At 48.1% G+C, this 27,302-nt stretch overlaps 1 protein-coding gene across 3 annotated transcripts in view; it reads left to right on the forward strand.

Annotated features, from left to right (window-relative positions):
- The window catches only part of Adar (adenosine deaminase RNA specific), a 55,839-nt gene that overhangs the window by 18,640 nt on the left and 9,897 nt on the right, over window positions 1–27,302 (forward strand). The window contains exons 1-6 of one of the 3 annotated variants that reach the window (XM_078027473.1): window positions 1,644–1,798; window positions 6,583–8,051; window positions 10,260–10,443; window positions 10,867–11,015; window positions 11,441–11,579; window positions 11,712–11,899. In XM_078027473.1, the coding sequence (XP_077883599.1) occupies window positions 1,784–1,798; window positions 6,583–8,051; window positions 10,260–10,443; window positions 10,867–11,015; window positions 11,441–11,579; window positions 11,712–11,899 (2,144 nt within the window). In that variant the 5' untranslated portion in view covers window positions 1,644–1,783. Of the gene's footprint in view, window positions 1–1,643; window positions 1,799–6,582; window positions 8,052–10,259; window positions 10,444–10,866; window positions 11,016–11,440; window positions 11,580–11,711; window positions 11,900–27,302 lie in introns of those variants that run through there. The other 2 variants (XM_078027472.1, XM_078027474.1) reach the window with 2 other exon arrangements.

The following is a 27,302-nucleotide window of genomic DNA, read 5'->3' on the forward strand; positions in this document are numbered from 1 at the left end:
CTTGTATGTGTGTCCTCCTGTAGGAGTGGAATGGCTGAACTGTGGAGCGTGTATGTATGTTCACATCTTTCCTAGGTGAAAGCAAACTGGCTTCCTGAGTTGACAAGCTGCTCTTTGTCCTTGCTCCTACCTGGTCTGATCCAGTGGTTAATGGTGCCTACTGAGTGGATGGGAAGTAATCACTGCAGCTTTACCCAGCATTTCCCTGATGTAATGAGATTCAGTATCTTTTCATATAGTTATTGATACTTTAAATTTCATCCTGTGAAGTTACCCAATGTTCTTGCCCATTATTTTACCTGCTGAGTGCTCTCTCATTCAACTAACCAGCAATATAGGGGTGTATAGACATGTTCTCTGCCCCCAGAAGACTATATTAACAAGTAATGCCTAACATTGGGATGGCTGTTGTGGCATCCATCCTCCCGGCACCACCCACCCCTGCCACTGACTGACAGCTGCAGGAAGGGGCTCTTATTTGTGCTTCACACACTGGCACACATTAGGTGCCTAGTGAAGTGATGTTAAATGACTGAAGGATTTTCAGAGGAACAAGTGCTCTGTAAGGGGTAAATGCTGAATAAGGGGCAAGCACAGAACCCGGAACCAAGAATTGAACCCGCTGCCTCACCCATCCCCCTCCTGGAGTGAGGGACCGCTCTCTCCTGCAATATTTGAAGCTGATTTTGAAAAACTACTTCAACAGAAGAAGTGCATTCTAGGTCAAGGAACAGAATGTGCAAAGACACAGAAGGAAGAAAGATCACTGCCTACAAGAGAATGAAATTTAGTGTTAGGGACAGGTCGGATGAAGGGGAGGACAGTGGCGACAGGGCATCAGCTGGAAGGGACATAAATCTCAAGCGGTGGGGAAAAAAATCAAACACAGAAAAGGGAATTTCTGGGGCTGGGAATATATCTCAGTAGTTAAGCATCTCTGGGTTCAATTCCTGGTACCAATAAACAAATAAATAAACAAATAAACAAACAAAACAATATTAAAAAATAAAAAAGATAAAGGCACTTCTCCCGGAGTGGGAGTGGGGGGAAGGAGCTGCTGAGCCCCGGCGCGGATCTGTGGTCTTCTCCTAGGGTTAGATGCCAGGGCAAGCAGTAGGTAAGCCTGACCGTGGAATCCTAGGTGTTTTCCTTCTAGATAACAAGGTAGTGGTGTGAGCTCTCAGAACCGGACCCCGTCCAGCGGCTGACCCGTGGCCACAGTCAGCCGGCTTCAACCCCTGCGCGTGGCCAGTGTCCGCCCAAGCTGACTCAGGTGCTCACCCGGCCTGCGAAGGGGCGGGTCGCCGGCGTGGGTCCCAGATGGTCCCTTTGCGGTTACCTTGATTTATCTTGCGAAGTCGCCTGGCTGGTGCCCGCTGATTGCAGCTCGCGATGCGGAGGGGACATGGACAGACGTCCCACAGTGGGGACGCTTGGAGGGACCCCTCCCCAGCGACCCACGGAGTGCAGTTCAGGCCGCTTCCCCAGCGCCGGAGCCTCGCGGCGTTCCTCGGAGGCCCCGGAGGGTCAGGGGCGCGGCAGGTTCCCCGACTTCCTAAAGAAAGGCCACCTCCGCTCCGAGGCCGGGAAGGCGCTGGAGCCCGGCGCGGTCGCTAGGCTGCCCGAGCCCTACCCCGCCCAGCCCTCGGAGGGGGCCGTCCTTCCGAGGAAACGAAAGTGAAGTTGACCCGGAGCCATCTTTGCGCCCGGCGCACTGGCGCGGGGTTCGCGTCCCGGGGCCTCGGGGGCGGGCGCGCCGGCGGGGCGATGCCCGAGGGGCGCCATGGATCCTTGGCAGGTAAGCCGTCCGCGGGGTGCGGCGCGGCTGCGGGGGCCGGCTTCCGGGGCCGAGGCGGGCGCGCGTCCCTTCCCGGTGCGGCCCCGGGCCGCTCTCCACCAGGGCTCCGCCGCTGCCCCCAGCCGCACCCAGCCCCACTCACGACTTTCCCGACTTTTAGCAGCCCTCCTCCCCGCACCCCTGGCACCCCCAGAGGAGGCCTTAGCGAGACTAAAAGTAGCCCTTGAGGACGTGTCGGGGAAGTCTGTGGCCGCCTGTGCCCGCGCCCTGCCACAGGTTGATGGGAAGCCCGTGGGTGCGTGCGGTGCAGTGCGGTGCAGCAGTTAGTGAGGAATCACACATTCTGCCGCTCCGACGTCGTCACGATCTTAGTGCACAGAGGTGGCGTCTCTGTCCAGGTCCCTGGCATTCTGGAAAAAGGAGGCTACAGGAACAAAAAACAGATCCGTGCCGGGGGAAGAGGTTGACAGCAGAGCAGCTTGAGGACACTCAGCGGGGAGTAGAAGTGCTCTATGTCCAGCTATGTTTTTATTTATTTTTTTACTTACTTTTGTGACCTCACACGTGGTAGACCAGCAACTGTCTCACTGAGCTGCATCCCCAGCCTTTTACATTTTATTTTGAGTCAGGGTCTCTGTAAATTGCCCAGGCTGGTCTTGAACTTCCAGTCCTTTTGCTGTAACCCCCGGAATAGTTGGGACTACAGGTACAAGTGCCGCCGCTCCCAGCTTTGAAGTGTTCTGTGTCTTGATTGTACTGGTAGTTGTTAAAATTCATAGAATTGTACACTAAAAAGTATAAATTTTACTGTATGCAAATTATGCCTCCATTTTTAAAAAGTTGTTATGTATACATATTATTAATGTATGCATGTATATTTTTAAATCTCTTTTTGAGGGCTGGGGATGATCTCAGTGATAAGAGCATTAGCCTAGCATGTGCAGGTTCAAGCCCCAGCACCAAAAAATAAATAAGGCCCTTCTTTAAAGGATTAGGGAGACCTGACTTGAAGAAGTATTTCTTCAGACATACCAGAGTGTGGCGCTGTGGAGCCATGTGGTAAAGGTGGGGGGCTTTAGTCTCTTGATTCTAAGGATAAGAGGCCAAGTTAATATGAAATCCAGGAGGCAGTGAGTGTCAGATGACTTGTTATGCAGTTTGCTCAGTAAAGAGACATGAAGTGGGAGAGAAGTGGGGTGGGGGTTTAGGAAGGACCACCATGGGCAGGTTTCCTACCTGTCGCTCCCACACCATTGGTGGTTATCTGCATGGTGTTCTAAAGTGGGACTGCTTTTTAGGGTGCTGAAAGGGGTGAGAAGACAATGACCCTCCCTCCCCCTCTAACACAACTTCCCAAAATAACTGTTAAAAAATTCATGTATCATTTCTTTTTTTCCTCTGAATTCATTCTAGCTTATGCACATGTACATTTATATACGTACATGAATACATGTGAGTTTTTCCTTATTTATAAAAAAAGAGAAAAAATAATGTATATGTATTCTGCAACTTGCTTTTATGTTGTTGTTTTAGTCAATATATTCCTAAATTTTCTCTAGGTGAATACAAATAGATCTAAAACACACACACACACACACACACACACACACACTGGGGATTGATCCCAGGAGCAGTTTACTACTGAGCCCCAGTCCTTTTTTTTTTTTTAAGTACAGGGTGTCACTAAGTTGCTGAGGCTGGCCTCAAACTTGTAATCCTCGTGCCTCAGGCTCTTGAGTCACTGGGATTACAGGTGTGTGCCACCCCCCTGGCCATATTTTTAAACCCTGTGTGAATACTGTTCCACAGCATGAGTGTTTCATCATTTATTCCACCCTTTTTTTTTTTAGGTGGGCACTCAAATATTTGCCAGATTTTGGTTGAGAGTAGCAGTTTGACTCTAGAAAGCACCTGGTAGAAACTGACTTCAGCCAGTTCAGAACAAGGTTTCTTTTCTGAAAGGTACCAAAGAGCTAATCAGAAAACCCCTAAAAATCCCTATAATCCAGCTCTGCGATTGGGGCGCTCACTGTGTCCATATTGCTCTCTGCCCCTAGCAATATGGGGGGACAGAGATACAATAGAGGAGCGAGGGCTGGGGTTGCTGCTCAGTGGAAGAGCATTTGTGTAGCAGTGGGGGGCCCTGGGTTCGATTCTCGGCACCACATATACATAAAGAAAATAAAGGTCCCTTTACAAATAAGTAAATTAAGTAGGACCTGTCTCAAATTTTTTAAAAAAAGACTAGGGATGTATATCAGTGGTAAAGCATCCCTGGGCTCAGTGAATCCCCCACCCCCAAAAAAGAGGAGTGAGGAAGGGGGTGCCGTTGCCTGGGTGCCTTGTTCACGCATTCATGTGTGTTGCTTGGTAGTTTTAATTTTGTGCCAGGTGCTGGGGAGACAAAGGTGACCGTAGCCTAGTCCTTGTTGGAGTTCCCCCGGGGAGTCCGCCACAGCCCCCATGGGCACTGTGTGGGAGTGGAGGTGGGGTTTCTGGCGCCTGACCTTGTTAATGGCCTTTCAGGTTCACTGTATCTCTGCCATGATTGATCAAGCTAAAGCCAAGGTGAAGCCAGAGGCACAGCAGGTGCTGACTGGGTGGAGTTCCAGGAGGGGACTGGGGGCTGAGGGAGTGGGAGTCCGGAGCCTCCTGAAGAAAGTGGCCTTTAGGAGACTTGGGAGGAAAGGGCCAGTCGTGGCAGGTGGCCGTGGCAGGTGGCCGTGGAGGGCGGAGGTGCGCGCTGGTGTGGCGGCAGAGGAGCAGAAGGACTTGAGGCTTCGGAGTAGTCTGAGTAAGAGGCGGTGACCAGGGGCTGCAACCCGAATGGGACACGTTTCCTCCAGAGGTGGTGGGCCAGACAGGGCAGGGCAGCCACCGGCTTGGGAGGCCGTGAGGACGGAGGGCAGACAGCCAGGGAAGGAGACTCAGGGCCCTGGCCTTAGTGACCTGCGAGGAGGATGCCGTGAACAGTGACAAGGGGAGAGGAGGGTGGCTTTGAGGGAAATGATAAATTTGGTCCAGAATCTGTGGCTTTGAGGTAATGGCGGGTTACTTGAGGGCACGATGTCTAGGTAGTTGGTCGAAGTGGCAGCTGGCTAGACGCGAGTTGCTTCAGGGGGCTGGCTTGGGTTGGCGGAGTGGGTGACGTCAACCTAGTGGACTAAATATAAAGGAAACTCCTTAGACAAGCCATGGGGACTGAGGGTATAGAAAGGGCAGGAGAAGGGGACAGAGATGATGCCTGATGCTGGGTCACCAGATCCTGGGAGGAGAGTTTTCTGAAGAAGCTTCATCTGCGGTGAGCCCGGGCAGTTTGTGGCACTGGGTGACCAACAGTGGAGACCCAGCCACGGCTCAAGAGCAGGACGTGTAGGGACCTGTTAGCGCAGTCATTGTCCTTCAGTGGGTGCTGGGTAGAGAGGCCAACTGACCACAGATCAGGCAGAGTGAGGGAGCCTTCAGAGACGTGGGGAAGCTGCCCCCAGAAAGGAGCAGGGGTCGGCCAGCGCAGCCCACAGCTGACCCCTGTTTGGGGGAAAGGAGATCCCCGTAAGGAAGCCGTCCACAGACGTTGACGTGCTGTGAGTGGCTGCTTGTGCTGTGATGGCACAGCTCTCAGATCCCAGCCCCTGGAGAAGAGTTTCAGGGTTTGAGGGGTCAGCCGAGGCCTGGGTTGGCATTAATGGTGATATCAGAGGGGCAGCTGGACAAGCCAGACGTGGCTGAAAGAGGAGCGGGAGGCCACTGTCATAGAGATCAAGGAACCCTACAACCCATGAGAGCCACCGGCAAGAATGCCAGCGTCCCCTACTTGTGGGGAGTAGGAAGCACAGCTGTTGAAGAAAGGGGCGCAGCTGCCCTGGAGCCTTCAGGAGGACCAGAGGAGGGGACATAACACGAGGTGCAGCCCCTCCCAGCCTGTAGCCCTGGGCCAAGGAAGCAGAGTGCCTCCTGCCACCCCCAGCCCCATGAGCACCTCCTGCCTGCTGCACACTCAGTGAGAGGACAGGCCCCAGATGGAGGGCCCTTGTGGGGTGGGCCACGGCTGCTTCACTGCAGTGAACATACGGCGACAGGAGAATTTGGGGTCTCTTGCGCCCACAAGCAGAGCTCAGAAGGGGGGGCCGTGGAAACAGCCCTCGGGAGGTAGCTGGGAGGGTAGGAGGCTGGCTGAGGGTAAGGAGGGGACCCTGCCCGGGTGCTTGGGAGAAGTGCCAGGTGCCCCTCCCAACCCCAGCCTGGGCACCATGCTGAGGAGCAAGGACAGTGTGCCAGCTTCCCTGAAACCACACTGTGAGCCTCGTGGGAGGGCAGTGACGGGCAGGGGGCCAGGGCTGACACGTGGGGAGCCTGGCTCAGGGAGGGGGAGCCCTGTCCATCCCCAGCCCCCTCACGCCCTTCCTTTTTCAGGGTTCTGGTTTTGGTTTTAAGACACAATGCGATTTGTTTTCGGGTTGCAGAGGGTCTCTTGGCGTTGGTGGGAAGGTTCCTGTCCACTCTCCAAAACGCTGTGGAAAGGGAGACTAGTTAGGTCTCTGGAGAGGCTGGGGCACTCGAACCCCTGCTGGGTGCCCCTGTGCTCCGCCTCCTGTCCCCTGTGTGCCAATGGTGGCCCCAGGCAGTACTTAAGAGGTGGCTAAGTCACCCCAGCTAGGCCGCAAGCCCATGACTGTCACCTTTTCAGCCTGTTGGAAGCCGGGCGCGTGGTCCGGGGCAGGGTCAGGAGGGGAGTCCGCGGCCTCCTGCAGCCTGGTTCACCCCTCTGCTCCCTCTGTCCACAGGGGTGTTTCTTCAACGCACGCCGCCCCCGCCCTGGCCACGGCTATGAGCACAGCAAGGCCAGACCGCAGCAGCCGCGGCAGGAATCGCGCACCGATAGCTTCCGGCTCCAGCAAATAGAGTTTCTCAAGGGGCGGCTCTCGGAAGTGCCCCTGACTGGAACGCGGGCACCGTCCCTGCCACCACCGGTAGTGCCCCCAGGACTCTGGCCCAGGTTTCCGGGACCACCTGTTAGAGCCAGGCAGCCTGAGATCTGGGGGGTCTGCAGCCGCGTGCCTCTCAGAGGTCAGGGGCTGCAGGCAGTGCCCCAGCTTCCCCTGCCAGGTGGCAGGGGCCTGCCGTGGAGAGGTGCTGACCGGCTCTCCTCCCGCTTCCAGGGACTGAGCATCAGTCAGGGCCACGAGGAAAGGATCTTAGAGTTCCTAAAGGAGCTCGGGGAAGGGAAGGACACCACAGCGCGGGAGCTGGCCAGGAAGCTCAGGGTCCCCAAGAGAGAGGTCAATCAAGCTTTGTACTCCCTGGCAAAGAAGGGTCAGCTGCACAGGAAGCAGGGCACACCCCCTTTGTGGAGTGCTGCGGCCTCCGTTCCTGCCTGGAGCCAGCCCGGCACCCCTGCACAGCCCGGCACCCCTGCACAGCCCGGCACCCCTGTACAGCCCGACCTTCAGAGCCAGGGAGCCCCAAGCCCAGAGCCCAAGTCGGAATCTGAAGAGAGTCACCCCACATCTGACTCAGAAGATCCTCCCGAGCCTTTGGACATGGCTGAGATCAAGGAGAAGATCTGCGACTACCTGTTCAACGTGACTAACTGCTCCGCCCTGAGTCTGGCTAAAAACATCGGCTTCACCAGAGCCCGAGATGTGAACGCAGTGCTGTGCGACATGGAAAAGCAGGGCGACGTCTACCGGCAAGGGGCCATCCCCACCTGGTACCTGACGGACAAGAAGCGAGAGAGGATGCAGATCAAGAGGAGCACACAGAGTGCCCCCGCGGCCACCCAGGGTGCTGTCCCCGCCACCAGCAGGAACACGGCATTCCCCACCTATCACCTCCCCCCATCCAATGCCCCAAACAATACGATGCCCACAGAAAAGGCGGAGAATGGGCAGGACCCGCTCATAAGGTTAGAAAGTAGACAGGAGCCCAGACCAGGGTTCATAAAACTGAGGCCCCCTGTTTATCACAATGGCCCCTCAAAAGCAGGGTATGTGGACTTTGAAAATGGCCAGTGGGCCACAGATGACATCCCGGATGACCTGAACAGCATCCACGCGGCCCCGGGCGAGTTCCGAGCCATCATGGAGATGCCCTCCTTCTACAGCCACGGCTTGCCTCGGTGCTCGCCCTACAAGAAGCTGACCGAGTGCCAGCTGAAGAACCCCGTCAGCGGGCTGCTGGAGTACGCGCAGTTCGCCAGCCAGACCTGCGAGTTCCACCTCATCGAGCAGAGCGGGCCCCCCCACGAGCCCCGGTGAGCCCCCGCCGGACGCGCCTAGGGCCGGACCAACAAGCCTCAGCCGATTGTGAGCGGTGCCCTTCGGTGGCCCTGTCCCCCTCTTCCTTTTTGGCCTTTGGCTGAATCATCCTCCTTTGGTCCATTCTCTGGGCGAGGGGCCTGGAGCCACCAGAATCCTGGCCGAGCCAAGGGGGAGGTGGACTCTTGGCTGAAATGAGGCTTCCTTAGAAATCACAGCTTTCAGGCACCGGGTCTCGCCTGCCCCCGAGGCCCTAGGCCAGGACTTAACTCCCTCCCCACCTCCCCCTCCAGTTGGGTTCCTGGACAAGGTACAGGAACAGGACCACCAAGGGTGGGCCACGCAAGGGTAAGGGTTGTGCAGAGCCCAGGTGCACCACTCAACTGGGAGGCAGGCCCGCCTGCTCGCCCGCCCGCCCGCCCGCCCGCCTGCTGAGGGTGGTAGTCTAACTTTAAACACCTCCTCTGCACAGAGGCAGCTGGCACTGCTGAGAAGCACCTGAGGCTCCTTCAGGCAGCTGGCGGGCCTTGCACTCTTGGCCAGGACAGACTGAGACAGGTGGGCCCAGAAAGGACCAGGAGCCATTGGCTCAAGTCCGAGTGGCTGCAAGCCGCTGCTGGACAGAACCAGAGAGAATGGGGAACATGCCACCAACTCTTAATGTCAGGGACAGGGACACATCCTGAGCCATGTCCTATTAGGTGATTTTGTCACTGTACCAACCTAGAGTGTGCTTACACAAACCTACGACAGCTCAGGTCACTGGGCAGTACCACCTTGTGGGTCCACTATTGTGTTACGTGATCCATCATTGGCCCAAACGTCCTCGTGGCGTGGGACGGCGTTTACACGGCTGCTCTCCAGACTGAGCATCGCCCTTTGGCCCTTGGTCCTCCTCTGACCGTCTTAGTGGCCCCAAGTTGGCGTTACAGGGGAGCTGTTAAGAAGAGGGGTGTGTCTGTCCAGAAGCTGGCAGGGCCGTGACGGCTTTGTCTGTTTGTGACAGAGGCTGAGTGGCTGTCCTCCTTTTCCCCACCAGCCCCTTTGCCAGAGTTGGGGGACAGCCAGGAGTTTTGTGGTTAAATAATTTTTGAACTTCAGCTACAGGAGCGTCGATGCCATATAAAGTACTTCAGAAGACCTGGGAGATAAGAAATCTGACCTCCTTTTCTAAATGAAACCCCAGATGGAGCCAAGAGCCCAGGAAAATATAGAAGCTTGACTGCAAGAGGCCCAGGCTGGGTCTAGTAGCCCGTAACAAATGCTTTTGGTTTTCTGTATAACAAGGGAAATTCCTTCACCTCAGGCTCGGAGGAAGTCGAGAGGTCTAGCACGACTTAACACACTTTTTAAGAGTGAATTATCTTTGGGGGTAACTTAGGGACAAACAGCCCTGGAGGCTGCCCCGTCCTCCTCTGCCCCCTTCCCCAGCCTGCCCCTCATCCTCCCACATCCTCCCCTTCTCCCTCCACCCAGTGGGGCCCCGTGAGCGGCAGTGTGTGGAGAGCAGGAGACTGATTCGGACACGCCTTGCTCTCTTTCTTCTTTCTTTCCTTTTGCAGTGCTGGGGACCGAGCCCAGGCTCTAATGCCACCGAGCCACACCCCCAGGCCTCCCCTATTTTTTAGGACCTTCCTGAGGAGGCCAGTCCACCTCGTTTGCTTTAGGATGAAGGCTTTTGGGTTGCTGTCGAGACTCTCATGGTGATTTTAGCCCGTTGCTTATTGCACACAACTTATTATATTCAAGGCATGGGGGGTCTCCTGTAAGCCAGGTTCCTATCACCCACTGTGGTGGCTGTGCATGCTTCACTGACTTCTGGGGACAGAGTCACTGGCTGCTCTGTTTCCTAAAAGAACGGACGAGCTGCCAGGTGCCGTGGTGCACACCTATAATCCCAGTGGCTTGGGAAGCCGAGGCAGGCGGACTGAGAGTCCAAAGCCAGCCTCAGCAACTTAGTGAGGCCCTGACCAACTCAGCAAGACCCGTCTCTAAATAAAAAGCAAAACAGGGCTCAGGATGTGGCTCAGTAGTTGAGTGTCCCTGATTCAGTCCCTGGTACCAAAAAAAAAAAAAAAAAAAAATGAAGGGACAGGCCAAGCCTCCAAAGGGACAGAAGTTCCTGGCCTACCTCCAGGTCTGCTCAGTGGGGTGGGACACGCGGGAAGAGCGCGGCTTCTCACGTCTGACTGCTTTCCGCCAAGGTTTAAGTTCCAGGTCGTCATCAGCGGCCGAGAGTTCCCCCCGGCAGAAGCCGGCAGCAAGAAGGTGGCCAAGCAGGACGCAGCTCTGAAAGCCATGACCATCCTGCTTCGGGAGGCCAAAGCCAAGGACAGCGGGAAGCCAGAGGACTTGTCCTGCTGTTCCACAGAAAAGGAGCCAGAGGAGGTAGGGACTTCCCAGGGCGGGTCTCGTCTCGGGTCTCAAGGGGTCGCACCTTAACTGGCCCTGGAAGCGATCCTGGTCTAAAAGCCCTGGTCTCTCGTCCAAGACAGCTTCCTGCCCCCTCTGCCCACCTCCAGCTGCTCTCCTCCCTCCCAGCCCCTCTCCTGCCCCCTGGAACCTAGCTGGAGGTGCAGGACCTCAAACCTGGAAGAGGCTGAGGCGGTACGGTGCTCGTCTCCACTCTGGGCAGATAACTTGCTCTCTCCTGCCTTGCCCGGGAAGTCCCCTGCAGCTCCGCCCTGGAAGGCCACCCTTAACACTGACGGATCCGGGACTCTCCCGTCCGTCCCTTCTGCGGAGGCGGACCAGCTGGCCTCGTCTCAGTTTCTCGTGTTTTGTTCTGTCTTCTTGTCTCACTCTCTCCAGGCAGCAGAGCCCCAGCCCACCGCCACCTCAACGTCGTCCCTGTTTTCTGGGAAGAGCCCCGTCACTACCTTGCTGGAGTGTATGCACAAACTGGGCAACTCCTGTGAATTCCGGCTCCTGTCCAAAGAAGGCCCTGCCCACGACCCCAAGTACGTCCCAGGACGGCGTCTCCGCCAGGCTTCTCAGAAACAGGCTGAGCGGTTTCTTCTGCTGCATGTGGAAGGGGCCTTCAGGACCTGGTTGCTGCTGGGAAAGCAGAGAAGCTGGAATGAGAGTTCAGAGGGACCAAGGGCAAGGAGGGGTTGGTAGCGTGGGGGTCACTATTGGTGGGACAGGAAGGTCCAGGGCTGTGGGCCTGGGCAGCTCTCTGAGGGTCTGTGGAGGAGGGGAAAGTTTTGCATGTTGAAAGTGGGGAGCCAGGCTGAGAGACCCGGGCAGCAGGTGGGCGAGGGGCAGCGGCTGTGCCAGGCAGAAGTGACTAGAGCAGGTGACATGCACAAGAGATCGCATGTAGTAGAGAACGGTAGCAAGTTGGGCCGGTCTCTGCAGTCACCACCTTCCTCCTCGCGGTCAGGTTCCAGTACTGTGTGGCGGTGGGAGCGCAGACCTTCCCTACCGTGAGTGCCCCCAGCAAGAAAGTGGCCAAGCAGATGGCCGCAGAGGAGGCCATGAAGGCCCTGCACGAGGAGGCCGCCAACTCGGTTGATGACCAGGTGGGCGTTTCTCCTGCTGAAACACCACGGGGCGATCTAGCAACGGGGTGATCTAGCAACGGAGCGGGTCAGGGTGGCCCACGTTTCTTTGAGTGTTCATGGCTCCTCTTTGTTTGGCTGCTTCTCCTCTAGTCTGGAGGTGCCAACCCAGAATCACTTGACAACCTGGACGGGATGCCCAACAGGATCAGGAGGATCGGTGAGCTCGTCAGATACCTGAACACCAACCCCGTGGGCGGCCTGTTAGAGTACGCCCGCTCCCATGGCTTTGCTGCGGAGTTCAAGTTGGTGGACCAGTCCGGCCCCCCTCATGAGCCCAAGTGAGTGCTCCCGGCCCAGCTCCTGCTGGGGGTCATCAGGTGGGTGGTGTGTCGTCCGGGAAAGAGAGAGTGTGCGGCTGTGAAGGACAGGGAAGGCAGGTGATGAAACAAGCCAACCCTCTCTCCACAGCCTCTCGGATGAAGTTAGTCTTCCATCTTGAGGATACAGTTACTCTTCAGTGACAGTGAGCCTTATATATATATATATATATTTTTTTTTTTACTTTTTTTATTTCTGAAAGAATATATATATATGTGTACACACATAGAAAATTATTCAAACTGATCAAATAAGTCTATAGTGAAAAGTCTTATTTCTATCCCAGACTTCTCTCCTAAGATCCTCATGCTATCAACTTGAATTTCCTTCTGGAAATTTCTATGCATAATTAGCACAGTTTCCTTTCTTTTTTTCTTTTTTTTTAAACAAAAATAAGCATAGAGCATGCTTTCTGTTCAGCACCTTGTGCCAGTGTGTCTCAGAGAAAAATACAAATCAGAATATGCAGCTCTACCAAGGTCTCTTGCACAGCTGAATAATATTTCATTGACTAAATACTTGCAATTTTAAAATTACTTATTAAATAAGAGATATGACAGACCTTTTCTAGAATAGATACTGAGGCGCCACCACCTAGTTTAAGAAAATAAAATGTTGCTAGTACTTGGGAACAGCCCACCCCAACTTGGCATAATTTGTTTAACCCACTTCCAGTGACATTCCGGTTGCTTTGGTCACACTATTGGAAACACTCCAGTTGAATCTCCTCATACTGTATGCTTTTGCTTTCATTAGCAAAACTGTCAGTCGTAATTTTTTAATATTTATTTTTTAGTTATAGGTGGACACAATATCTTTATCTTATTTTTATGTGGGGCTGAGGATCGAACCCAGTGCCTCACGCATGGTAGGCGAGCGCTCTACCTCGGAGCCACAACCCCAGCCCCTATCAGTAGTAAATTTTTAGGAGTGAAATTTTGGGGCCATGAGCGATATATTTTTTTAAGGTTTAAAAATTTTTGTGTACGTAATAGACTACTCAAAAATTTTTTAAAAATTCAGAAAAATATAAGAAGTTCATTCTCAGTCTCCCTTGGGCCTAGCTCTCATCTCCTATCCACAACCCCCATCAACATTTAATGATTTTGCATTATAATATGTGTCTCTTGAGTGTGTTTGTGTAAATACAGGCAAGTGCATCTCCCCTGTTGGTTTCATATAAGCATTGATCTATAACTTGATCTTATACAACAATAAAATAGCATTATATATCCCTATATTCTTTTAGTAATGCTGCAAAGTGTATTGTTAGAGTGCACGTGATTTAGTTAACCAGCTCCTCTTGGAGAACACTTGGATTGTTTCCAGAATTCTGCTGTTATGAACAATAGTATAGCCTGTTTATGAGCATTCAAAATGTTAATATGTAAATGAGTGATTTTCCTCCAGTGAGATCACACCATCTTATGCTTCTACCAACAATATGTAAGAATGGCTTTTCCCCAGCTCCACCCAGGCTAATATGATATCATCAAAATTGTTATCTTTGGGGGGCTGAGGATGTGGCTCAGGGGCAGAGCACTTGCCTAGCACCTGTGAGGCACTGGGTTCGATCCTCAGCACCACAAAAAAAAATAAACAAATAAACTAAGGCATGCTGTCTATCTACAACTACAAAAAACATTTTTTAAAAATCTTATCTTTGCCATTCTAAAATGGAAAAAAAACCAGTATTTTGCTATATTGCAAAGATTAATCTGTTAGGATATTTATTATTACTATTTACCATATTAATAAATCACAGGAGAGAAACCACATAATTATCTCCAGAGATTTTGAAAAGGTATCTATAAAACTCAACATCCATTCAGATTAACAAAACAAGCTGTCAGTAAAATTAAAATGATTGAATACCTCCTTACCATGATAAAAATACATTTGAAGTCAAAAGCCAGCAGCTTATTTAATGATGAACCTAGAACTGTTCCCATTACAGTCAGGAGGGAGACATAGTTGTCAGTGTCATCATTATTAGGCATTATTCTGGAATTCTAGCCAATGCCAGTCAAGAGAAAGAAATAAGTGTACATGCCATGTGTGTGGTGCACACCTGTAATCCCAGGGACTCGGGAGGCTGCACTGAGATCCTCCTGTCTCAGTCTCCTGAGTCTTGGGATACAGATGTGTGCCACCATGCCCAGCATTGATAGAACTTTTAAGCACGTACTGTTCATGTACTCAGTACAACTTTAAGGCCAACCTCAGCAACTCAACAAGTCCGAAGCAACTTAGTGAGATCCTATCTCAAAATAGCAAAAACTAAAAGAGCTGCAGATATATATAGCTGGTGGTAAAGCACCCCTGGGTTCAATTCCAAGTACCAAAAACAAAGAAAGAAAACCAAGTAAACAAAGAAGAAAGAGGTAGTTAGTTAATCATTATTTGCAGATGGCTTGATTGTGTACCTGGAATACTTACCTGAAAACCAAAGAAATGCACAGGCAGAGAATTGAGAAAAGTCAGAAATCGCAGTGTAATGTAGAAGAGTCCAGAGCTTGCCTGAGGGCTGGGCTGTGGCTCAGTGGAGGAGCGCTGGCCTAGCACTGGGTTCCATCCTCAGCATCACATGAAAAATAAGTATATAACAAATAAAATAATTTTAAAAAAGAGCTTATCTGTATGCAGGAATAAGCAATTGGGAAATGCAGTGGAAGAAATTACCCTATTACAACAGCAGCTAAAAAGATGAACTACCAGGCTGGGGTATAGCTCAGTTGGTAGAGTGCTTGCCTTGCGCGCACAAGGCCCGGGGTTCAATCCCCAGCACCACAGAAAAAAAAATTTTAAAAAAAGATAAACTACCTAGGCACAGTCCTAATAGGAACTATGTAGGAACAACGTTAAGTAAAAAGGTAATGAAAGATATGAAGGAAGACTTAATTAAATGGGAGGAAGAATCTGTTATTAGACAGTAAAGGTTTTTGTGTTTTGGTTTTTTGTGGTCTGGGGATCAACTGAGAACCTCACATGTGCTAGGTGTATATTCTACCACTGAGCTACACCCCAGGCCAAGTATTTTAAAGATAGCAGCTGTCCCCAGATTAATCTTCACACTTAATATGGTCCCAATAAAACATCAAGAGAATTTATTTTGCAAGTAGAAGACTTGATTCTGAATTTCATATGAAAAACAAATACATAAAAATAGGAAATTCAGGGAAAAAAGGACTGATCCTACCAGATTTTTTTTTTAAGAATTTAACCTTTACTTTTTTTTTTTATTTATTTGTTTTTTACCTGCTGCCAAGGGTTGAACCTGGTGCCTCACCCGCGACAGGCAAGCGCTCTACCGCTGAGCTACAACCCCAGCCCCTACCAGATTTTAAAACAGTGTTGTGGTGTACATAGCTAGAAAGGTGCTTCCGGGGATCAGACGGGAGCACCCAAAAGGTTGAGAACCATATGAAAGGTATTTTTGTATGTTGTAAACATAAGGCTCCAAATAAGTGGGGAAATGGAGGTAGTGGGGCTGCCAGCTCTCCATCCTGAAAACAAAACCAGAGCTGTTTGTCTGCCCCCTTCCCGACTCCCAGACCCTACAGATCCAAGGTTTAAATGTAAAATAAATGAAATCAGATCACTAGATGGAAAGGAGGGATGTTTCTAGAATCTTTAAGCAGCAAAGCCTTTCCAATCAAAGACACAAAACATAAAGTCATCAGGTAAAAAGCCCAGAAATGTTAATAGTAAGAAAAAAATGGTGCGTAGTCAAAAGACCACCTGAGAAAAACACCACAGTGCCAGCAGCCCGAGGGCTGATTTCTTTGATACATGAGGGGTTCTACAGAAATCCCAATGGAAGACCTTAGGAGAAAACTAAAGTATGTGAGCTGTACATTCATAGAAAAAGAAATACAGTGAATTGCCAGGTGGTGGCACACCTGTAGCCTGTAATCCCAGCAGCTCAGGAGGCCGAGGCAGGAGGATCACAGGTTCAAAGCCAGCCTCAGCAACTTGGTGAGGCCCTTAACCAACTCAGTGAGACCCTGTCTAAAAAAAAAAAAGGGTCGGGAATACGTCTCAGTGGTAAAGTGCCCCTGGGTTCAGTCCCTGGTACCGAAAGAAAAAGGAAAAGAAGTACAATGAATTGTCAGTAAACAGAAAGGTACAGGACCTCATTTTGTAGATTAAATTGACGCTTTGACAGCGGTGCAGTTCAGCCTGTGCATCACAGCTGAGTGTGAGAACCGTGCCTCTGGCCCGAGGTGCCACTCTGAACTTCCAGACACACAGTGCACGGCGTTGGTGCAGAGGTCTTCATGCAGCATTGTTCACAGCAGTAAGAGGCTGGACGTGGTCTCTAGCACCATCATTGGCACACTGGTTAAGTCAGCCGCCGTGCATCTCCGCTAAAGAGCACCGAACAACCACGTAAAGCACAGCGTGTCTGTGTGAAACCGTCTCTGAAACCTGTGCGGCAGAGTGGAAGGCACTGTGGATGGCAGGGGAGAGACGTAGTGTGTGTGTGTGTGTGTGTGTGTGTGTGTGTGTGTGTGTGTGTGTGTACACGCGCAGAATATTTTCTGGAAGGATTAAGACAGTCAGGTAGCTGGTAACTGCACTGCATCTGGGGAGGGAAGGACACATTTCATTGTATATTCTGAGCGGTTGGAATTTTTACTGGTGTGGTATCTAACTTTTCAAATTAAAAAAAAGCCATCGGGCTGAGGTTGTAGCTCAGTAGTAGAGAGAGCTCTCCCTTGCACACGTGAGGCCCTGGGTTCGATCCTCAGCACCACATAAAAATAAATAAAGGTATTATGTCCACCTACAATGAAAAATAAATATATTTTAAAAAAAAACATCAAGGAGAAAAGCTCATGGAAATGGCACCTTGTTATACATTCTGTCTTTAGAGTAACAACATTCATTTATTAGTGTTTACATGTGATTTGCATTTACTTTTATGTGAAATACCTTTTCTGTCCTTATCCAGTTTTCTTTTGGATCATTACTCTTCGTTAGCAAGTTAGAGCTTTTAACATAGTAAGAAACCTTAACCCTTGACCAGCATGACCCAACAGAGCCCTCAGGCTGGGAGGGCAGCAAAGGCTCTCCACTGCCCCCTTGTGGCGGGATGCATAGCCCACCGTTGGGCCTTCTGGAAGGGAAGATCAGCCTCCCTCCTGCTCTTTATGGTTCATATCCTTCAGTCTGAGTAAACCCCCAGCGCCTCCCACCCCACTTCTGGGGGTTGAACCCAGGGGCACTCGACCACTGAGCCACATCCCCAGTACTGAGCCACATCCCCAGTACTGTTTATTTTTTTATTTTGAGACAAGGTCTCACTAAATAGCGGAGACTGGCCTCAAACTTGTGATCTTCTGCCTCAGCCTCTGGAGTCACTAGAATTATAGTGTACAGCACCACGCCCAGCAGAACTCATTTCCTTTAAATTCATGCCTTTAATTCCTTTATGTAATAGGTTCAGTGTTTTTCCTTCTTCTTTTTTTTCGTCAACCACTGAGCCACATCCCTAGCCCATTATTATTATTATTATTATTATTATTATTATTATTATTATTTTCTTATTTAGAGACAGGGTCTCACTGAGTTGCTCAGGGCCTCCCTAAGTTTCTGAGGCTGGCTTTGCACTTGTAATCCTCCTGCCTGAGCCTCCTGAGACACTGGGATTACATGCATGCACTACCATGCCTGGCTTTTCCTCTTTATCTTCTATGAAATGCTTTCTGAAACTCCGTTGCTCATTCATTCAAAACACAAGGACTTATTATCAACTCAATTGAGAATGTGAAGAATTGCTGCCCCAAGTGTGCAGGATGTGTGACCGTAACACAGAGTTGGAATGTGCCGTATGGAGGGACATGCAGTGTGCCGTGGGGACACAGGATGTTGCTGCCAGCTCCTCCTGGGAAATCAAGGCAGGTGGCTTATAGGACAGGAGACGCTGATGTAGTAGCACGTTTTCTCAGCATCTCATGCAGTAATATACTTTGCTTCCTTCTCATATGAACTGAGCTGGGTCCTCCGTTTCCTTTCTCTCTTGATGACCTCAGCCAGCTGCTAGTATCTAAATGCCATAGAGCTCTACACACACACCTCCAGCCCAGACCTTCTCACACCCCAGATTCCTCCATCCAGCTGTTCACGTGTCCCTTCGACTTGGGTTGGCGTCCCTGACGTGGCATGTTCAAAGCAGAGATCTTGATTTTTGCTTTCTTAATCTGGCTTGGCACAAATCAGGAGCCACTTGTCAAAAAGAAACTAACTTTATTTTTAGAACTACAAACGCCAAACAAAACAGCTCCAGGGAAAAACCCTCAGAGCCCAACTGCCACCACCGGCTTCCACAAGCCTCTCTCCCCCACACCAGCCTCTCAACCTCCCACAATCCTCCTCCTCTTGAGGCTGATTGGCTGGGTTGCGTGGGCAGAGCCAAAGAAGTCACCCAATGAGCAGCTCCGTGGAGGAGCCAATCAGCTAGATGTTGCTGGGGCAGCTGTGAGCCAATCATCAGCTGGCAGTCTGAAGGGCAGGGAAACAGCCCAATGAACATCACCGCAGAGGAGCCAATCAGCTAGATGTTGCTGGGGCAGTCTGAAGCTTGCTGGCAGCTGGAAGTTTGCTGGGGCCCCTTTGGCTGTGGCTCTCAACATCTCCCCCTCTCTGTTTAAACAACAAGCATGTGGCTTATGGACCGTGCCTGCCTTAGGTTGTCCAATACATATGGTCCTTACCCGTCTTCGGATGAGCTGACCTCAGGGCGTCAGCCTCCTGTCTTAGGTTGGTACCATTGTAATTGGATCTTACCCGTCATTGACTACCGGTCCAGTATACAGCCACACCTGTGGAGAGGTCTCAGCGGGGGGGGGGGGGGGGGGGTGAGGTTCTTTGCCTCACCTCTGTTGACCCTCAAATTTTAGCTGAATGATCATGACAAGCAGAAGGGAGGAAGATATACCAAGTCAATTGACGGCTCCTTTTGGGAAAATTGTACCACCGATGATATCATCAGCAAAAATACCCCAACACTACCACAAGTCGCTGCACCAACAGATAGTTCACAATGCATATAAGTGACACATAGTTCTGTAAGCAGTTCAGTGCAAGTCCTGTAAGCAGTTCAGTGATGGCTATTGCAGAAACTGTAGATTAGTTTTATCTTTGTCTTCACCGGCACAGGGATGAAGATAGGAATTCTGGCAATAATGACTAAAGAAAAAATTAGGTAACATTCCAGAAGACACTAAAAGAAAACAATTTTCTTAATAATTTATATTATCTTCATCGGCACTGGGATGAAGATAGAAATTCTGGCAATAATGGCTAAAGAAAAAATTAGGTAACATTCCAGAAGACACTAAAAGAAAACAATTTTCTTAACAATTTATATTATCTTCATCTGAAGATAGAAATTCTGGCAATAATGGCTAAAGAAAAAATTAGGTAACATTTCAGAAGGCACTAAAAGAAAACAATTTTCTTAACAATTTACATTATAGTGAAGAGAATTATTAAATATAATGAAAACGAAAGGTGAGAGTAAACAAACAGATCTGTTAACCTCCTTTTTTGTTTACATATTAAAACAATTCTTAACAGTTATTTACCCAATTTAAATTAAACCATTTAAATCACGTGAATAAAAAAAAAATATTTGGATCCATCTTTTCATGAGCGCTCATCATATATGATATATGGAAATACATACATTGGACATACGTACATTCAAACATATAACACAAAACACAAGTGTGCACACATAATATAATACATACAACACATAACATAATAGTAAAGGCCTTATAACTTTTTACAGGTAAAATCTCTATTGCAATGTTTAAAAACTCTATAGTCAAAAAAAAATAGAACTGATCAGCAAAACATTAACCTAGGTCTGTATGAGCTCAAAAAAATAAAATAGAACTTCATGATATGGGAAAGGGCAATAATAAAATAGATATTGAAAAAAGCATCCTGGTTCTGTCGCAGATGTAAGGATAGCCAAATTGGAGTTTTGGATATCAGCTATTATGGATTTGAGCTAAATCATCTTCTTTTTGGTCTGTAGAAATCACTTTAGTTAATCTCTCTGGAATCCAAATCAGCTGCTGTTCTCCCTGTGGAAACACAAAAACAGACCCCCGACTCCAGACAATCACTGGGTCAGGATTTTAGTTAATCTCTCTGAAATCCAAATCGGCTGCTGTTCTGGGTCAGAACCTTGGTTAATCTCTCTGGAATCCAAATCGGCTGCTGTTCTTCCTGTGGAAACACACAAACAGACCCCCGATTCCAGACAATTACTGGGTCAGGACCTTTCCATTGTCCTGTTAGAATATCTTTCCAAAGTACCTTAGGCTTATGTACATTTTTTGGACACATATGCCTTTCTGCAGCACTAAGTCCTAATGAATCCAAATTTAAAAAGTTTAGAGTAAAAAGGGTTATTTTAAGTTTATCTTTGGGGAATATATACCCCTTCCCAATTCCATCTTTTTGCTTTAATAAGTACATTTTAATAGTTTGATGAGCTCTTTCAACTATGCCTTGACCCTGTGGATTGTATGGGATTCCTGTTATATGAGTAATGCCAAATGATGAGCAAAATTGTTTAAAAGAAGTAGACGTATAACCAGGGGCATTATCTGTTTTTAACTGTTTTGGAATGCCCACAGTGGCAAAATTTTGTAAGCAATGAGCTATAACATCTTTAGTTTTTTCACCGGCATGAAGGGAGCCCATCAAAAATCCAGAAGAAGTATCAACTGTAACATGCAAATATTTTAATTTTCCAAATTCTGGCAAGTGTGTGACGTCCATCTGCCAAATATGGTTAGGCATCAATCCTCTAGGATTGACTCCAAGATTAACTTGTGGTAAAAAGGTCACACAATTTTGACATTGTTTTATTATTTGTCTAGCTTGTTCCTTAGTTATTTTAAAACGCTTTTGTAAAGTATTAGCATTGACATGGAATCTTTCATGAAAATTTATAGCTTCTTCTAGTATAGAGAAAATATGTATGTCACGTGTAGTTTTATCTGCTAAATCATTGCCCAAACTAAGGGCTCCAGGCAATCCTGTATGTGCCCTGATATGTCCTATAAAGAATGGATCTTTTCTGTCCCAGATTAAACTTTGTATAGTGGAAAACAAAGAGAAAACAGTAGAAGAAGGGGAAATTCTACCAGCATCTTCAAGGGATACTATAGCATTAACTATATACTGGCTATCAGAAAATAAATTAAATACAGAATCTTTAAACATCACAAAAGTTTGTAATACTGCATTAAGCTCTACCTTTTGAGCTGATTGTTTGGGTACTAAAAATGTAAAAGTTTGATCAGGTGTAACTATTGCTGCTGTACCATTATTTGACCCATCAGTGAATATATTTGGAGCATTCATGATAGGTGTTTTTCTTGTCATTTTTGGAAAAATTACAGGATGCAATGACCAAAAAGACAATAAAGGATTAGATGGTAAGTGGTTATCAAATGAAACATTAGATTTGCACATTATTATTGCCCAAGTATTTAACTCATTAGCTAATTCATCAATTTGATTCATAGTATATGGAGTAATAATTTTATGGGGAGAAATTCCAAACACTGCCTTTGCTGTTTTTATTCCTTTGAGTATTAATTGTCCTACAGCCTCAGGATACCTAGTAAGAATAGTGTTAGGAGAATAAGATAAATGTATCCATAATAATGGACCTTCTTGCCAAAATACTCCTGTAGGAATATATTTTGTTGGTAGTACAATAAATAATAAAGGCAAACTTATATCAATTCTATCCAAATGCATATTTTCCATATATGTTTCAATGATTTTTAATGCCTTTCTTGCTTCAGGCGTTAACATTCGGGGTGAATTTGGATCTGATGGACCTTTTAGGATATCAAATAAAGGTCCCAATTCTCCTGTTGGAATACCTAGATAAGGCCTTATCCAATTTATGTCTCCTAATAACTTTTGAAAGTCATTAAGTGATTTGAGTTGATCTACTCGTATTTGAATTTTTGGTGGACGGACCATGGTTGAGGATAATAGAACTCCTAAATAATTAATTGGAAAATTTAATTGTACTTTATCTATTGCTATCTCTAGATTATAATTTTTTAATAAGTTTGTAAGTGTGGCATAACATTCTAGCAATGTGTTTTTAGCTTTGTGTGCCAATAACACATCATCCATATAGTGAAATATTTGTAGTTCAGGATTTTGATTTCTAAGTGGCTGGATTACTTTGTTAACATAAATTTGACACATAGTTGGGCTGTTAGCCATCCCTTGAGGGAGTACTTTCCATTCATATCTCTGATCAGGACCTTCATGATTTAGTGCAGGGATAGTAAATGCAAAACGTGGACTATCCTCAGGATGAATTGGAATTGAAAAAAAACAATCTTTAATATCTATAACTAAAACATACCAAGTTTTTGGCAAAGCAGACAATTGAGGAATCCCCGATTGAGCAGGTCCCATAATGACCATTTCATTGTTAATGGCTCTTAAATCTTGCAGTAATCTCCATTTACCAGATTTCTTTTTGATGACAAAAATGGGAGTATTATGGGGAGATACAGAAGGTTGTATATGTCCTTCCGCTAATTGTTGTTTGACCAGATCATGGGCTACTTGTGTCTTTTCTTTAGTCAAGGGCCACTGAGGAACCCATACTGGTCTTTCTGATTTCCATGTAATTTTTATTGTCTCAGTGGCCCTTTGTGAAAATCCAACCCATGTCTGTCTGTTCTTTGATCTATTTGTATTGGTGCTGCTATACATTGTTCTTGTCTTTCTAATCTTTTTCCTTTCCTAAAACCTTGTCTAGCCATAATAGTGGGTGCATTTTGATTGATATTATTTGTTAATGTCAAACCTAATTGATCTAAGACATCTCGTCCCCATAAATTTACGGGAAGATGATCCAATACATATGGCTGTATAGTTCCTTCACATCCTTCAGGATCCTTCCAATCTAATAGCATTGCACTTCTATCGGGATTAGTCGCCACTCCTAGGCCTCGAAGCGATTGAGTGGCTTGTTGTAATGGCCAATGTTTTGGCCATTCTTGACGAGAGATGATGCTAAGATCTGCACCTGTATCCAATAGCCCATTAAATTCATGTCCTTGAATATTTAGTTTTAGCATGGGGCGAGAATCTAAATTTAAAGAAAGCATAGCCCAATCTACACCTGTGGAGCCTAATCCCTTGGAACCTCTTTCTACAACATGACTGGAAAATTTATCATGTAGGCTTGGTATTATTAGTAACTGTGCTATTCTATCTCCTGGTGAAATTACTGATATACCCTTTGGAGAACTGGCTATAATTTTTATTTCACCTTCATAATTGGAATCAATTACCCCAGGACTTATCAAAAGTCCTTTTAGAGTAGAAGAGCTGCGTCCCAATAATAAGCCTACTGTTCCTTTGGGAAGAGGTCCTTTTACCCCTGTGGGAATGATTTGAACTCCCATCTCTGGAGTTAGTACTGATTTGGTGGAGGCGCAGATGTCCAACCCTGCGCTCCCTCTGGTTTGTCTGATGAGGGATCTGATGTGCTGGGCACTACCCTGATGGGGTTGCTGGGGTTGCTGGGTTCCTCCAGTGCTCCGTATATTTGTGGTTTGGGGCCCCGGAGCATTGGGGCCCCCTGTCCATTTTTTGGCAACGGAGCCCGATGCCTTTGTCCACGATATTGTGGATAAACACCTTGTCCTTGTTCGTTTTTTGATAATGGAGTACCCTCTATGGTGGTTTGAGGATGGTATTCATTAGCCCAATATAATGGAGTACCCTCTATGGTGGTTTGAGAACGGCATTCATTAGCCCAATGTCTCCCTCTACGGCATCGTGGGCAAATACCCGGTATTCTACTTGTTTGATACCTAGTTTTGTTAAACCCTCCTCCTATGGGGCAATTCCTTTTAAAATGTCCTGTTTGTTGACAATTGTAGCATGTTCTTGGCCTGGCATCTAAAGCCTGTTTTACTGCAGCTGCCACAATTTGCCCTTGTTCATTAATGTCTCTGGCATCTAAAACCTGTTTTACTGCAGCTGCCACAATTTGCCCTTGTTCATTAATGTCTCTGGCATCTAAAGCCTGTTTTACTGCAGCTGCCACAATTTGCCCTTGTTCATTAATGTCTCTGGCATCTAAAGCTTGTTTTACTGCAGCTGCCACAATTTGCCCTTGTTCATTAATGTCTCTACATAATTTAATATATGTGTTTAAATCTTCATGTTTCCATGGTCTAATGATATCTCTACACCAACGATTCGCTTGGTCATAAGCCAGTTGTTTTATAAATGGCATTGCTTGTTCTGTATTCCCAAAAACTCTGGTAGCTGTTTGAATAAGCCTATCTACAAATTCAGCGTAAGGTTCATTAGCTCCTTGTATTATCTTAGATAATTGACCTTGTAAACCTCCAGGTTCTTGTAAAGACTTCCATGCCCTAACTGCATCTACAGCAATTTGTAAATATACACCAGGATCATATGCAAGTTGTTGCTGCCGATCCTCATAAGGTCCCTTTCCTAACAACATATCTAGATTTCTCTGAGGATAACCAGCTGCTGCATTTCGACTAGCCGTCTCCTTGCAAAATTCCTCATTGGCAACCTTCCATAACAGGTATTGTCCTCCATTTAGCACAGCTTTACACAAACTAGCCCAATCTGCTGGCGTCATGCTTAAGTTGGTAATGGATTCGACCAAGCTTACAGTGAAGGGTGCTTGAGGACCATAGGTTGCTACAGCCTCTTTTAGCTCCTTCACTGATTTGAAATTTAAACCCTGGTAAGTTCGCTGCCCTCCTACCTCAAATACAGGGCATACTTGAGATCCTGTCTCAGGATCCAAACTATCAACTGCGGGGGTTGGGAGTCTCTTAGCATATGGAGGTGGTGCTGTTGATTGGACACTTATGCCCTCTGGTGATAGAGTGCTGTTAGTAGCAGTCTCCTGTAGAGGTGGCGCTGTTGGTTGAACACTTACGCCCTCTGGTGATAGAATGCTGTTAGTAGCAGTCTCCTGTAGAGGCGGTGCTGTTGGTTGGACACTTACGCTCTCTAACAAAAGGGTCTTATTAGCAGTCACCTGTTTTAACTTTTCCCCTGATAGATTTTTCTGCTCTAAACTTCCTTCCTCTGTCTCACTATCTCGAAAGACCTTCTCTTTTACTTGAATCTTTTCCTCTTTCTGACTAGCTCGAGCTTTTACTTGAATCTTTTCCTCTGTCTGACTAACTTGAGAGACTTCCTCTTCTACTTGAATCAATATGTCTTCTTCTTCCTCTACCTCTGTCTGAACTGAAGGCTTTGGACTAAGCAAACTAGATACCAACGTCCACAATGACAATGTGCCAACTGGCAGAGTCCCCGGGTTGTTCTTTTCTATTCTTTTTAAATCTTCACCATGATGGTTCCATTGTGATATATCTAACAACCCCTCCTTAAAAAGCCATGGGCTATATTCTTGTATTACATCAACGTATGCCCTGACTGCTCTTGGTTTTACTGGGAAGCTTCCTTCCTCTAACAATTTACTTAACACTCTTTCGGTTTGTTTTTTACTAATTGCTGATCCCGTATTTCTACTATAATACAACCCAACAAGATGACGCCAAACAAAACCGAGACAGAATCCAATAAAAAGGGAACCACACAAAATCATTATAACAGCCTTTCTATCCTCCTGACATATGTATCCGTCCTTTCTCCCTATCTGTTCCTCAAACGCAAATAGTTTTTCCTCAGATGTGAGTGGTTTTTCTTCCCTCTTACTCATCTCCAGGGACAGGAAAGTTAAAACAAAAACGAAGCAAAACAAAAGAGGAGACTTAGAATGGCTCCCCATCCTCTCGCCCTGCCCTCAGGGGCGAGCAGTTTACTTACCCTCAGTTGCTCCCCGTGCGAGCCACCAAATGCCGAAGTCTGGCTTGGCACAAATCAGGAGCCACTTGTCAAAAAGAAACTAACTTTATTTTTAGAACTACAAACGCCAAACAAAACAGCTCCAGGGAAAAACCCTCAGAGCCCAACTGCCACCACCGGCTTCCACAAGCCTCTCTCCCCCACACCAGCCTCTCAACCTCCCACAATCCTCCTCCTCTTGAGGCTGATTGGCTGGGTTGCGTGGGCAGAGCCAAAGAAGTCACCCAATGAGCAGCTCCGTGGAGGAGCCAATCAGCTAGATGTTGCTGGGGCAGCTGTGAGCCAATCATCAGCTGGCAGTCTGAAGGGCAGGGAAACAGCCCAATGAACATCACCGCAGAGGAGCCAATCAGCTAGATGTTGCTGGGGCAGTCTGAAGCTTGCTGGCAGCTGGAAGTTTGCTGGGGCCCCTTTGGCTGTGGCTCTCAACACTTAACCTCCGTCCCTCAGCCTTTCCCATCTTAGTGAATATCAGGTGTTTCCCGTCTTACTGCATATCTATCCAGCTGTTCAAGCCCAAAACCCAAGGGTCACCTTTTCCTCTTGCCCCTCACTGCCTTCTGTCCCAAGTCTCCTGCTCCTCTTCCTGCCTCTGGTGTAGCATTCTCTCACCTGGATCACATCTGGTCTCTCTGCGGTCTTCCCTCAACACATACCTACAGAGGTCCTTCTGCTAGAATAGGAGCCAAATGGTGACCAGCGGTCACCCATGGAAGTATGAGATCTTGGGTCTCCTGGGGGTCACAGAGAGCTGGCGCTCAGAGGGCAGTGAGGATCTGTGGAGGTAGGACTAGAGTTAGGGAGCGGGAAGGCCCCCAAAGAAATGATCCCCCAAAGAAATGAGGCCCTAAGGGTAACCCAGAAGAAGGTTCCAGGCAAAGGATAGAGTACAGTTGGCTTTCCGTATCCACGGGTTCTGCACGCATCTGTTCAACCAAGTGTGGAATGGATGTTTTTAAATCTGTTGATTGTGTAACTCGAGTCTGTCTCTGTACTAACCTCAGCCCGACTTCCACTTCCTGTCACCCTCCCTGCACTGGGCAGTGTGGCACCTGCTCCCACAGCGCTTACCTTGTGTCAGCTGGGGTCAGTGACCTGGGAGGACGCCCAGGGACTTGAGCAGCCTCAGATCTCGGTTCTGCCGAGGTCCTGGGGCCAGTGTCCCGTGGACCCTGGAGGTGGCTGTCTCACCGTCCTGTGGTGGGAGGAGAGCAGGGCTGGTCCAGAGACGGGGAGGCCAGCGGTGAGCAGAGGGCAGGAGGGAAGCCCGGTGTGGACGAGGAGAGAGGCCCCCTGATGGCCCCTGGGGCTGGCCTGGAGGTCAGTGCCTTTACCACAGAGCCCTGGAGGCCACTGCAGGTCTCAAGGGCCACTTTTTCTGTCCCACACTTTGGCCTGCTTTCCCAGCTTTTGTCTACCAGATTT

The sequence above is a fragment of the Ictidomys tridecemlineatus genome, chromosome 11, assembly GCF_052094955.1.
Source record: "Ictidomys tridecemlineatus isolate mIctTri1 chromosome 11, mIctTri1.hap1, whole genome shotgun sequence".
Taxonomy (NCBI): Eukaryota; Metazoa; Chordata; class Mammalia; order Rodentia; family Sciuridae; genus Ictidomys; species Ictidomys tridecemlineatus.